Genomic DNA, 14,815 nt, shown 5'->3' on the forward strand with positions numbered 1-14,815 from the left:
TTTTTTTATTTCAAGGTATGTGTTAAACAACTCATGACACAGGACCTTTTGTTTGAAACCACTGAATGTTAAATTCTGTTCAAGTATTAGAGCAGACATTAATATATTCGCTTGTAGCTTCCTTTCACAACTTATTTTTGAATTGCCATTTTGTTTTTTTACTATTGGTTTTTAGTCTTTCTTCCATGTTGGGGCTTGTCTTTTGTCTTACAAAATGGCCTAGGGCTCATTCACAAATGGCAACTATAGCCTATATGAGTATTGGCTGCCATTGCCTCCAAACAACCAGGAACTACAAATAAAGTACCGTATTTTTTCTCAGGCACACCCACCAAAAACGTTTTTTGTCACATATTTTTCAAACATAAGGCGCACCAGACTATAAGGTGCTACAGTAGGAACTTCAACAAAACAGTCAGATATGTCAGTCAAACTTTATTAGCCTCTCAATGTTCCAACGGCCTGCCGACAGTCCGTTGAACTGTTGAGAAGCAAATACGTGTCTCAGACACATGCAGACATGGTGTCTGTACGATGTCACCTGTCACTGAAATGCGTAATGCCACACATCATTGGAAAGCTTAAACTCCTGGCATTCAAGATATACTGAATATTTAAGAAAATATATTAATCACAGAAACATCACGATCAGTCTGAAACAGGATTCCTGAAAAATTCAAAGCCTGGTTAGCTCACCGAAGACGTCTTCTTGCAGCAATCACACTCGATAATAAGACGCAACCATGGTCCACTTACATCCGTGAGTGTAATGAAACCAACCGTGTAAAATATTAACGTACTCCAAAATACGCGATAATGCTGTCAAATAAAACAAAAAAAAACCACAGAAAAACATCGATGGACGTTGCATGTTACCAGCTGTCTGTTTAGCCCCATAAAATTATTTTCTCTATGTTATGAACCAACCTAACTTGTGGTTCACATCTTTTTCCGACAATTGCAAGCTTTGTTTCACCCCGCTTAGGCCTATACGAGTCTTTAAATACCAAAAGGGACCGCCTACTTTACCTCTGAATAACTTTAGCCAACAGTGACTGATTCAAATGATGATTGACACATTGGTTAGAAAATAAAGCACCCGTGTTTTTATCCCAGCATGCATTGCGCACTACTTCTACGGGGGAAAAATCGAGTCGGCGGCTACTTACTGTTCTTGTGAGACCTGTTCCGACTCAATATTGATGACTCGACAATCGTCAGACTCATCACAGATGAGGACGACAGTGAGTTCAGAGAACTCACAGAGGAATTTGTGGACTGGTACCAGCGGAACTGCCTCCAGATCAACGGGGGGGAACAAAAGAACTGGTGGTGGACTTCCGCAAACAAAGACTACACCTCCCAACAATGGGAAACATTCAGGAAACGGATATCGAGAGGGTGACATCCTACAAGTACCTGGGTGTTCACCTGAATGATAAACTGGACTGGACCCGTAACACAACTGCTCTGTACAAAAAAGGACAGAGCAGACTATATCTGCTTAGGAGGCTGAGGTCTTTTGGAGTGCAGGGGGCACTTCTGAAGAAATTTTATGACACCGTGGTGGCATCAGCCATCTTGTACGGAGTAGTCTGCTAGGGGAGCAGCATTTCGACAGCTGACAGGAAAAGACTGGACAGTCTGATGAGGAAGGCCAGCTCTGTCCTGGGATGTACCCTCGGATCAGTGAAGGTGGTAGGGGAGAGGAAGATAATGGCTAGGCTGTCATCCATGACTATGAACATCTCCCATCCCCTCTAGGACACCGCATCTGCCCTGAAGAGCTCCTTCAGTGACAGGCTGCTTCACCCCAAGTGTGTGAAGGAGCGGTTCCGCCGGTCCTTCCTTCCTGCAGCCATCAGACTATATAATAAGCACTGCTTATGATCGACTGCCTACCCTCCATGACTTTGCATATTTGCACATTACTGTACTGGCCACTTTACTTAACTATTTTGCACACCTGCCATTGAAAATATTCTGTTTTTTATTCTTATTTTTTAATATTTCTAAATACTTGTTTATACTGTTCATATTCTAGCTGTTATTCATTATTCACTTATTAATACCGCTGTAACAAAAGAAATTTCCCCGTTGTGGGACGAATAAAAGATGATATTTTAGGTGCGCCTTGTTGTGCTGAAAATACATTACATTACAGAATAAATAATCATGAATTGGCACATTGGATAACTGATTTGTTCTGCCTCACAGTTGCAAGTTCCTGCGTTCAGTTCCAACCACCAACCCCCTGTGTCTGCGTGGGTTTTCTAAGTCAACTCTGGTTTCCTCCCACATTATAAAAACATGCATGGCAGGTTGATTATCCCTAGTTGTGTGTGGGTGTGACTGGTTATTTGTGTTTTTGTGCCCTGCAACTGAAGGACAACCACTCCAGCATTTCCCCTGCTCACTGCCCTAGGGTCAGCCCTGTAACCCTTGTGAGGATAAGTGGTTGTCCAATGTATTGGTAAATGCAATATTAGGGAAACATATTTGGTTGGGATTGAAAACAATTTTTTAATGTATTGGGCATTTTTTCGCAGAGCAAATTAAATGTAATATATTAATGGTATAGGCACCTTGTATCAGTATTGTTGACTACTCAAGATTAGAGTATCAATATGGATATGATAAAATGTGGTATAGAACACCCTAATGATTTGTGTTGACATTTTATTGTTTGTGTTCAATAATTACATTAAATTGACTTTTATTCTTGGATACATTTTTGTGAAGCTTAATACAATACAAGGTGGTGTTATCTGTGTAAAGATTAACAACCAGTAAGATATAACCCAAGCTAAATATGCTGCCATGCTTTGTTTTTTTGCATATTTCTAGAGACATGGCTTTGTCCATGCAGTTTTCCAATGGGTGAAGTTGAAACTTAAAATATGCTTGGAAGATTGACCTTAACAGAATCATATATTTGCAAAAACATAAAACAACACAATAATTGTCCTGGATACACTTTCAGTACTTTCTACAGTTGTAGGGCATTAACACTAACACTACTGGACAAGATTTGCTGGCAGCTGACAGACATCAAATTATATTTAACATAAAATCAAATACTACACACCAGCAATGCAACCTTAAAATCAAAGTGTTGCAATGAGCAGCAAGAATAGCGTGATACTGTGTTTTCAACCCCTGCCCTTCAAGTCCTCATTGCTAAAATCAAAGGCACATTTCTAAAATTTCCTTCAGTGTTTCCTTGATAGTGCCAAGTCTTGTGAATCCAACATTTGTATTTGTATGTTGCAAGTTCCACCATTGCCCTTTTCTAACTGGTCGCAGTCCAGTGTTAAAGAAGCAATGTTTCAAACCAGTACCTTAAGATTCTCCTCATTAGTTTTGGCAGCTTTGCTGATCCGATAGGGTTTATAGGTAGCACGACTTTGTAACATTACTACGAAAAAGCCAATTTGTGGCCCGTCCAAGTCTTATTGGAAACTGGAGGTTTAATAATATGTTTCATTTGTTCGACATCCAATATATCATAGTAAACTCTTTTGTTGCCTGTAAATGCAGGGGAAAATGCAGGTTCGATAATCTTTTAAGTCTTCTCTTACGTGATTTAATCAAGTACACGGAGGCTTGCCATGAGGGGGAGCTCTTTATTTCGTCATCCCAAAGAACTCAGAGAACTCCAGACATAACAATGCTTTTATAGCTTCAATTTGAGTACAACCCAAGAGGCGGCGGAGATGTGACGTAACAACAAGGAAGATGCTGTCGTACCCTTATTAGGGTCCCATGCCCTTTTAAGGCTGCCAAGGACCTTCTCGAAATGATGTCAACATTCCCTCACAACTGTAAGCAAGTCTTTCTACATTTCTAAATGTATGCAACTCTATTCTACAAATGCAAGTCTATTTTCCACAACATATCCCCCCTTTGGGAGTTTATAACTCCCACATTGAACTGAAATTAAAATCGAAAAATCAATACAGGGTAGTGGTAAAATATCTTAAATCATAGCTACACAGACAGAATTATCGGAATCAAAAATAAAAATAAAATCCTGGCGGTCAGCCTGCTGTGATTATTCCAACTCTTGTTATTCATGTTTTGATTACAAAAACCTCCAACATTCCAAACACCTGACCCATGCACTAACCCCCCTTCATTTATCTTTATCCGTACATACTGGATTAAAAACGTAGACTGTCGACGGTTGATCGGTACGTGATAAAGGTAAATGAATAAATGAACTGATAAGTGACAACAAAGTTTGGTAATAGTCGCTGACACATTTCAATACGAGCGCATGATTGGATAGTGATACAGTATACGCCAGGGGTCGGGAACCTTTTTGACTCAAAGAGCCATAAAAGCAAAAAATATTAATTTTATTTTGGGAAAGAGCCACACCATATATTATGAGACAAATTTACTAAATTGCTAAACCCGCGCCCCAGACAAAAGCATAGTCTTCAGCACATTTATTTTTGATGATTTGATAAAAATTATGAAAAGAGAATAATGCCAGAGCCCCTGTCCCTAAATCAACAAACATACCACTTTAAACTTGTCTCTTTCTTGCAATTACTCAAGATCGGTTAAACTCCTTTTTACCCTTTTTTTTCATACATATTGGTTTCAAAACCAGATGCAAGCAGTTATTGTGTAAAAACGTCACAACATTCTTCAAATAGGGAGCCTGATGAGCTCACTTTTGGCGCAGACTGCGTAGGGCGAGAGATGGGAGGGAGTGCTTGCACATTTTGCATAGCTCCACCCATCCCTCCCACTCACCCAATTAAATGACTAAGTTCTCTTCCGGTGTTTTGGCGTATTTACAGTTCTGTGGATTCATCATAAGGTATCTGAACACTGAACACAGATTATATAGTGAACTTTTATATAAAGGATTCTTTAGCGTTGTACAGCCAAAATGAGTCCCCCCCCCTTTTTTTTTGTGTGACACCTTGACTGTAAATTGTAGTGAAAACGTGCCCTATATATACTGCGAAGAAATCACATGTTAAATAGCTTTGGTTTGGCCTTACGTGGACCTGAATTGAATAGACATTTCAAATTTTGAACAAGATGGAGAAATTTTCCATGCAATCAAATTTGTCTCTGAGCCACAGACACTCATAGAAAGAGCCATATATGGCTCGCGAGCCATAGGTTCCCGACCCCTGGTATACGCGTTGGCCTTTGGCCTGACCCCCGTGAACATTTCGAAGACCATGCTTTGCCGTTTTCGTCAACGGGTGTCATGAAGTCAGATGTTGGAGTGAGAGATCATCCCAGCAGGCATCACGCACAGTTTCCATGCAGCCCAAAACCCGGAAGCGACGATGCATCCTGACCATCCTAGACAGCAGCTTACTCCCCGGCAGTGTGACATACCAACAAGAGAATCACAATTAGAAAACAACATATTTGTAGCTATTATTCCCAGCGCTATTGTGTGTTGTGTGTCAACCGAAAGTACTATTAGATATTTAATTTAGTCCAGATCATCGTATGTGTCCATTCCCGCAGATGCGCCATTATCTAGTGTAGGTTTTCCCGACTGTTGATGTTGCCAGATAAAAATCATGGTGTCCTCCTATTGTACTAAAGGCCTCGTTAGTGTAATCAATAAAACGTTGTTTGGTTGTAATAAATCATAAATGTAATTAATCCATTCTGCGGTCTTATTCTGAGTTATCCAGATAAATACTGATTCCAATCCGGAATTTAAAGCTTTTTAGCCCACCAGTGCAATGGGAAATTGACATATAACCATCTCACTTATTTCTTATTTCCATTTTATTTCTCGTCCAAACCAACTAAATCTACTATTCTAGCATCGCCTACTTAATGTGAAAATGACGTGCATTGAATGAATGAATGAATGAAAACTTTATTTCGAACATAAAAATAAAAACAGGACAAAAACAATGAGTCAACAACGAAATAATGTCACACAACATGTTCGAAAAGGGGTAGTCAGAAGCAGATGCTTATTTTTCCTACCCCTTTATCTTCCCTATTAAATACATTTTATAGATAGCTCCTCTTGTGTCTAATACAACAAAATCTCATGGATATACTTATTACATAGGTCAGATATCAATAATTATAATAGTTACAATAATCACATATTTTATACACTAATCTTCGCAATACCCATCCCTCAACATCATAATGCGCATAATGTCACTGCGGCACCAGTGATAATATCAATAAAAATAAACACAATACTTATAACAGTTCTGATGTGATAATAGCACAATAACAACAAGTTAGCCATAGTTTGAAGTGCAGTATTTCCAGTCTCCCTCATATCCCATTTTCTTCATCTCTGTATTTCGCCAGTAATGCTTTTTTGTATTTAAATTTGAACACATGGATATTTGGACATTGTTTGATTTCATTTTGCAAATTATTCCAAAGTCTGACTCCACACACAGACACACACATACTTCTCCTGGTGGTTCTCACCTTTGGGATTTTGAATTCACCACAGCCCCTCAAGTTATAATTTCCCTCTTTCCGAGTGAATAATCTTTGTATGTTTTCTGGCACTATGTTTTTGTTGACCTTAAATAACAGTTGTGAAGTGAAAAATTTTATTAAATCATCCAATTTCAATAAATTGGACTGCATGAATAAAATATTGGTATGATCCCGATATCCTACCCTGTGTATGGTTCTTATTGCACGTTTTTGAAGGATAAAAAGGGGCTGTAGTGATTGGGTAAGACATTGAACCCCCAATTACCCCCAATAAGCAGGTTAGCGCCTTACATGGCTGCACAGATCACGGCCGCTATTGGGAAATGTGAAGCACAATGTAAAGCGCTTTGGGAAGTCATTGACTTGAAAAGCGCTATTTAAATGCAGATCATTTCTGATCATTTTCATTTATCATCTACAAACCTTTGGTGAGCTCTTTTTATGGACAGTCTTCAGAAGAGGCTTCTTTCTGGGGCGACAGCCACACAGACTAATTTGATGAAGTGTGCGGTTCAATTCTTTCTCAAGGTGGCCAGAGAGTTCCTTGCCATGGTGTGTCATATTGGGAAATTCAGTGACCAGTATGGCAGAGATCTGTACCGTAATTTTAATACACCTACTCCCTATTCACACCTAATACCTAGTAAGATTAACAAGTCACATGGTATTCTTGAGGAAATATGATAAGAAGTGCTATGTTTGAACCTTTAGGGGTGAGTGTCTTTTGAATGTACTCACTTTTGTTTCCTGGGGTTTAGGTTTTTCTGGCTATATTTTGAGGGTTCTTTTTTAGGGGAAAAATACTTTTACTCAGCTGTATAAGCTTTACTCAGATTTCATTGTGTTGAAGCAAAGTTTCTTCCTTAAACATTGTAATGAAATCTTTGCAGAAATGTGAGGGGGCATACTCACTTTTGTGACATACTTTATTCAGTTATTAAAAGCATCTACCGACTTTTAGTATATGAAAGCCCACTGTAATTCATTCAACACCTATAAACTACAAATAAGGTGATAATTAGTGATGTTATTCCCTATATTACAGATGCGGCCTTACTTAAGAACGAGACAATCGCTTGTAAGTTGAATTTGTTCCTAAGTTGCTTCAGTGCTATATTTTGTATGGAATGTATGTTTAAGGTTTATATAAATATGTTTAAGGCTTGTATAAGTAACCTGTATTCTTTTGTGCTCAATAATAAACATTTAAGGAAATTATATGCTCTATAAAGATAAAGAAAGTTAGCTTGCTTTTGGAAGATGAGCTTCAAAAACTAGGCGACTTGCTCCTCGGTAGTAGAAAGTGGCCGAATAAAAGCGATCCAACCATTTTCTCGACCGCATTAAGCTTTCTTATTCCACTTTCATTTCAAAAGATGTGGCTCGCCTCATCTTTACCCTTTACACCAACCTTATTGAATGCATGCAAGAGATATTAAACAATAAAAATGTCAAAGTTCTTAGCTCGCTGGAGATGGAGTATAGAATGTTTACACACAAACTAGGAAGAGGAAGCCAGATTTCTTCTTCGGGTTGGATGCTGGGTGACCTTTCACAGCACCACACGCCGGTTGTGGCGGAAAGAAGCACTACAGTACTGTCCTAAACTCTAAAAAAGGTGCACACAAAACAAAATCTAACTTACAGCAATATCCGAATATTTTTCTATGTCTCGAAAAATATGTTCATATCTACCGTTTTTCGTAAGTCAAATGGTTATAAGTAGGGGAGCGTCTGTATATGTTTTAAAATAATTTTCTCACTTTCGGGGTAAAGCTGAAAGCGAAAGCTATTCTGAAAATGAAGAAACCAAACTTTGGTTTACCATGATAGAAATCTGGAGGACGGGCTACATAACCACTTCATGATCAAAAGTCCAAGTATACCATCTGCAAAGTCGCACACATTTGAAGAGTTATACTCATTTATAGGTTGTTTTTTCAAGCGGACAACACAGTAGTCTTCTGTGGAATTACTGCATGGCAGCGACATTTACACTCAGAGTGCATCTTGTTACTTAGTCATTCCTGTCTGTTACAAACACTGCTTCGCTTGTGTTTCTCTGCTTGGCAACATTGTCTGTTGGCCTGGTTCAATAATAAACTGAGTTTGAGACAAACTCACTTCTATTCACCTTTGAAATAAACGCATAGCTAATGTAGCTATCGATTAAGGAATGACATTTTTTGTTTTATTTCTGTCAAGTAAAGCTGTTCTAAATTCTGTGGTTTGTACTTTTCACACAGGCTTAATAAAGGTTTTCTTTGTGCCTACTAGCTGGATCTGTGAACAAGTTTAGGCCATAATGTCAATTTGCATTCTAACTGAAGATTGACTTCACAATAGTTTACGTGAAAGTGAGGGTCAGATTTCAATAAAGCATTATAATATTATTTTATTATTATATATTTCAAGACTGATTCCATTGACTCTTGCACAGGAATAAAAATATTAATTTTGAATTGTGTAACATAAAAACAATAAAGAACATGACAAAGGGTACAGTCACTGTCTGATGAGCTAATTTGAGCGTTATAGAATATATGTTGGTAAAATTCCAGCCCTCTTGGATACAGATACTCACACTTTTCTTTTCTGACCCTATTTTACATTTTGTATTTCATTCTGTTACCTCTGACATAAACCTACTGTCATTGTTAACTTTATTACTTCAGCTGACACTTGGTGAACGTTTTCACCCTGATATGGACAAAGAACAGTATAACATTTTTTTCAAGGCTTCCGGTTTTACATATTTGTCTGTAATTGGACCTCTAATGTTATTTTCAGCCAGCGCTTTTGATCTCTATCAGAGTGTGAATTAAGTATGTAAGACAAAACTGACATAATTGTGCTCCATTCCTAATGGTAATTGAGGTTATTTGAGAATGTTTTGTTAATGCCTTATTTTCTACAATCTGAGAATCTGCTTACGAATTATTGTTATTATTATTGTTTTGTACTTAAAACTAGACATCATCAGTTACTCACATAGCCAGGGTTACACTGACACATATTATTAACTTGACATAAGAGTTTGGGTCACTTTTGGGACTTTCTACTGTAGTCCTTACTTTGGGAAAGGAACAGTTTGTGGTTTCACATTGTTTTTGCTAATACCACAGGACTTAAAACCCACTTACTGCCTCCTCGAGTAAATCAGACCATCATGCACGCCTATACGTATAAACCCAGTCAGTAGACGTGTTCTTGCGGTTCCACATACACTTGACTTATGTGACACTAACTTGTACGACATGGCAAGTCTTATGTCATTTAAGATAACTCTATCCTTTCCTTTTGGGGGACGTAATGTATCATTTCTGCGTCAGATTCAATCAAAGCCTCTTACAATAGTCAGCTAGAGTAAAGAACATGCATGAACAAATTAATTATGAGTCAATAGTTTATCCGAACATTTCTTGGTAAACCGTAATAATACATAACTACAGTCCATATTCAGTTTGTATGCTATCTTGCTATGATTTTTGTTACCAGGACATTTGAGGAGAAATGTTTATTTGAGACAGTAAATCTATTTTAAAAAATGCACCAAATCCAGTAACGTTTTGCTTGAAACGACCACTGGTTTATTTGATTCTATGTTCCTGTTTCAGTATACACTTGACTGGCATTTTTATTTGCTTACACAGTTATTTTGATTGTCTGTCTGTTTATAAAACAATACCAAAACGTTAAAAATATTTTTATTTTTAACAACCGTTCAATAGTTAGATCCTTTGTGCCTCCTCCCTATTTTTCTTAATGGTACTAATCATTTTAGATCACACCTTTATTGCTCTGAAAACATTAATTTATGCAAATGTAGTATTTTTACTGAGTTTTGAACTCATTATAGTATGTCCAGTCCAACTTCTTGCAATAGTTACCTACACATGATAAAAATTTCAACTCTGGCTTGCGTCAACTATTTCTGTCTTCCCAGTAAGTAGTGAACACATCCGAATATTGTTTTATGGATAGACATATCCTACAGAATGGGAATATTTCACAGAATTATGTCCACCTCTGCTCGAGCTTTGGATGTAAATCACATTTAATGTCATAAGACACGTGGAATGTATGCCTTCGTGGGAGTGAGTTCCAGCCACTGAATGATGGGCTTGTGGCTCCTGCTATACGTCTTGGCTGAGCATCCGATCAGATTTTTTTTTTCTGCCACCTTACAGCTAATGAATAACAAGCATTTTTTTAAGATAATAGAAAAATATAATGTAATATATCTTCTCTAATAATACAAATATTCCTCAAGCACAACAGAAATAACTTACTGTTTCCCTTAAATGTTATCCAAATGATCTCCTGGATTTTGGATTTATTTTTTCCTGTTTTATTGATGTGCATAGCCTGACAAGAATAACAGTGTTCTTCATCAATCCTCGCCTCGACTAAGCAAAACCAGATGGAAATGAGGGACACATTCTCTGTTTTTGTCGTGCATCACACAAACCAGGCTGAATGTATATCATGCATAGCTGCTTTAAAAGCTTTGCAAAAATAATACTTTAGCCAGAAATACTTACGCCATAAATACGTAACCTAGATATCTTTTTTTTTTCATTATTTTAAACATTTTTTGCTACGGAAATAAAACAAAGGCTGTGTTTGTGTGCATATGGTCTGCTTTTCTGAAATTCTAAACAGCAGCAGAAAGTCTTGCAACCTTAAAAAAGATTGCCTAATATAGCGAAACCTAAAACTGTTTTAACTTTGTTAAGGTAGACAACATAAAAATCCTTAGATGTGTATTGGGGTCAAACTGATTCGAACAAAATCTCGGTCTTAACTTGGTTTTTGGGCTGCTTGGCCATATGTTCCAGAAAATGATTTGATTTATTTGTCTTTTCCTGTCAGTTCTTAAATGTATACATTCCTTGTTTGATGGTTTGTTTGTGTCCTGGGGCAGGAACAGGAGGACCCGAACAAGCTGGCTACAAGCTGGCCTGACTACTACATAGACCGAATCAACTCCATGGCTGCTGTAAGTTGTTCTTCTTATCAATTGAATAGCTAGATTAGGGTTCGGCGACTCAAAGTGTTGAATAAGCCTTATTGGTCCCAAAAAAAACAACATGTGTTTAGAGTGTCAAAGAATGTGAAGCTTTACATGAGCCTTATAAGGAAGACAAGACATACTGTATATATATATATATATATATATATATATATATATATATACACACACAGCAAGAGATTACTGTTCTGTATACATCTATAATCATTTGAATATGTTAAGAACGTTTGTGTCACATTTTTTCCTACAGAAAACAGCATTTTCCATGAACAAACATTTTTGAAAAAGCACCAGGGAGCGCCAAAGAGCACCATGCGGCTCCCGAGTTGCCTGTAGACAACACCCCTCCACTAAACCTTCCCCCCCACCTAGATAGATGATCACGGTTCATGGATCCCTTAACCAACTTGGTTATCGGGGCACCATTCCCTGTGGTGTTTCTTGGGAAAGTACAGTCTGGTGGCGCCTATCGGTCTCCAGGCAGGTTTTTTGGGTAGGAGTTAATTCCCATAAATGAAACAAATAGTACTGGTTTCCATTGATACCAGTAGCAGGAGAAGCCTCTTGATCTGACTCAGATACAGCAACTTCTTCATCTGGACTCGGATACAGCAACTTCTTCATCTGGTCTCTGTTGTTTTTCGTTTTAAAGCGTCATCCCGCTCTTCCGAAATTAGCCGGATTTGGTATTGACGGGCACTGGCGTGTGTTTAACCAGCTCGGTGGCCTAGATGGTAGGGCGCCCGCTCTGAGACTGGGAGGTCGCTGGTTCAAGCCTCGGCCGAGTCATACCTAAGACTCACAACATTGGTACTCATTGCCTCCCTGCTTGGTGCTCAGCATTAAGGGTTGGAATTGGGGCGTTTGGTCACCTAATGACTAAAATGGCTGCGCCCCGTTTGGCTCTTTGATGGTCTTTCTTAAGGAAGTAAAAACTTGCACAAAAGCCAAATGATGTTTATGAATTGATGCATGTACTGTTTTGATACTGAATGTTGTTTTGGTATGTTAATGCATTACCACCTTTTTCTGAAATACAATTTTAAATTATTAGTAGCTCTGCAGGTTTAATTCTCTAAAGATGTATTTATAACTATTAAGAATTGATCAATAATCACTGATCATGTAAATGATATTTTTTGGCAGTTAGACATCGGACGTCACCAATCCAAACCATTTTCTAGAAATCCTTTCCATTGTTTACTGTTTAAAAATGCCTATGTAATCACAGTGACCCATCACTTAAGATATTTTTGGAACTGTTCCGCCAGCTACTGAGGTATTTTGCACGGGCACCACATTTGTAAGCACTGATGTAGAGTTCTTGTGGGTTCTGGGGGCCTTGCATTACAAGAACCAATTATTAGCTCTATCACTCATCATACTTGAGATATGATCAATTTATTTCTCTTCCCCTATGTATTTTTTCACTCACTCCCATTATACTTCTCCCCTTCAGTACTCCTTTTAGCATTCTGAGAAGAGTTTTAGAAAATACTGTTCAGTTGATTTGTTTGACAATGACTTCACATCTTGGCTCACATTTGAGCTCAGTAGGGAAAGTCTCTTTCTACAGTAGCCGAGTTATTGAATGAGCTCATTTTTGCTAAGCGGTCCGGCAAGATTACCAAACAATCCTGCATCGTGGTTTTTATTCACTTACAAAATTATGTCTCGATTGGTGATATTGCTTTGTGGATTTTGCAAATTTTCTTAAGATATTACTTTAGAGAAATTATATTTAATTTAACAATATCCGTAACCACCTCGTTGTGCCTTCGATTTTAAAATGTTTACTGGAATCAACAGACTTTATGATCTTGATTTCTACTCATAATTTGTTTCAATTAGTGATCTGATCAGATGTACTCATTGCTCACTCCGTTTTTGAATCATGAACACTAGAGAACATCATCCTCGATCAGAGGGGGGTATTTTCACAAATACTCTTTCAGGGGAAAACCCTCTGCCGTTCTAACCAACTGTTTTCAATAACATCTCCATGTGCATACTAGACTCTGGGTAGAACTCGCTTACAAATAACAGATGTGAACATTTTTGGCAAGACTGGCGCTCAGGGTGAACTTCTGACGTTTGGGTGTCCTACTTCCCGGTGACCAACAAAGTGTTCTCTGTGAGAGCTTTTTTGCTCTGGTGTTTCTTCCATCTGGATACAGGGCTAAGAATACTTAATGGTTGTTTTGACTGAACTGTTACTCGATTAAACATTCTCACATTGGACTGAAAATAAGATTTTTAAGATGGTCAAACATTTGGACGCTACGTAACTATTGTTAAATTACTTGTGTTTTTCCCAGTGGAATATTTACAACCACCATATGTCTAAATGGTCCTTTTAAAGGGTTGTGTTTAAGAAAACAGAGCCCTCATTTAAATAAATATATTTTCAGTCAATTCATAACCAGCCACTGAAAAACTTTACTGTTAAAACACACTCTTGGCATATAGCTTATATGAAAAAAGACCTCAAGTTGTGGAAGTTAGTTAGCCACCAATGTTTATGCTCTGCCGTGCAGCCTTGATGTTTTTAGAGGAATCCATCAAATTCATCTGATTGGTGACTGATCGTGTTCCTAACAAATAATAAAATCTGGAAGGAGAAAATGAGGGAAAGGATTTAGGTGCTTAACTTCAATTGTTCAAAGCTGGTACAGATTTTCAAACAAGTAGTTGAGTATATCTCACTAAAATAGATTTCTATCCACACAGATTAGTAGTGGGGTTCCTCAAGAGTCTGTGTTAGGATCTATATTGCTGTTATTGTACAGTGAAGAAGTATTTGAACACCCTGCTTTTTTGCTATTTTACCCACTTAGTAATCATCTAAAATTATCATCGAAGGGGCATGTCCACTGTGTGAGAGAAAAACTAAATAGAAAAATCTAGAAATTACAATGCATGTTTTCTTCAACAATTTATTTGTGTGATACAGCTGCAAAATAAGTATTTAAACACCTGTGGATTATCTCGAATTCTGACCCTGATAGACCTGTTAATCTGCCCATTAAGAGTCCACCTGCACTCCATGTATCGTCCTGAATCAGATGCACCTATTTGAGGCTGTTAGCTGCATAAAGACACATGTCCAGCCCATACAATCAGTAAGACTTTAAATGTTAATATAGCGAAAATCAAAGAGCTGGCCAAAAACAAAATTGTCCACCTCCGCAAGGCTGGAAAGGGCTACGTAACAGTTGCCAAATAGCTTAGTGAAAAAAGATCCACTGTTGTCGCAATCATTAGAAAATCGAAGAAACCTAAAAATGACGGTCAATCTCAATCTGAGTGGAGCCC

At 37.9% G+C, this 14,815-nt stretch overlaps 1 protein-coding gene across 5 annotated transcripts in view; it reads left to right on the forward strand.

Annotated features, from left to right (window-relative positions):
• The window catches only part of LOC148351336 (disheveled-associated activator of morphogenesis 2-like), a 171,627-nt gene that overhangs the window by 83,389 nt on the left and 73,423 nt on the right, over positions 1–14,815 (forward strand). For all 5 annotated transcript variants that reach the window (XM_088354081.1, XM_088354082.1, XM_088354084.1 and 2 more), the window contains exon 4: positions 11,393–11,467. In XM_088354081.1, coding sequence (XP_088210207.1) covers positions 11,393–11,467 — 75 coding nt within the window. The remainder of the gene's footprint in view (positions 1–11,392; positions 11,468–14,815) is intronic.

Source organism: Urocampus carinirostris, chromosome 15 (genome assembly GCF_059441175.1).
Source record: "Urocampus carinirostris isolate Australia breed hairy pipefish chromosome 15, RoL_Ucar_1.0, whole genome shotgun sequence".
NCBI classification, from domain to species: domain Eukaryota; kingdom Metazoa; phylum Chordata; class Actinopteri; order Syngnathiformes; family Syngnathidae; genus Urocampus; species Urocampus carinirostris.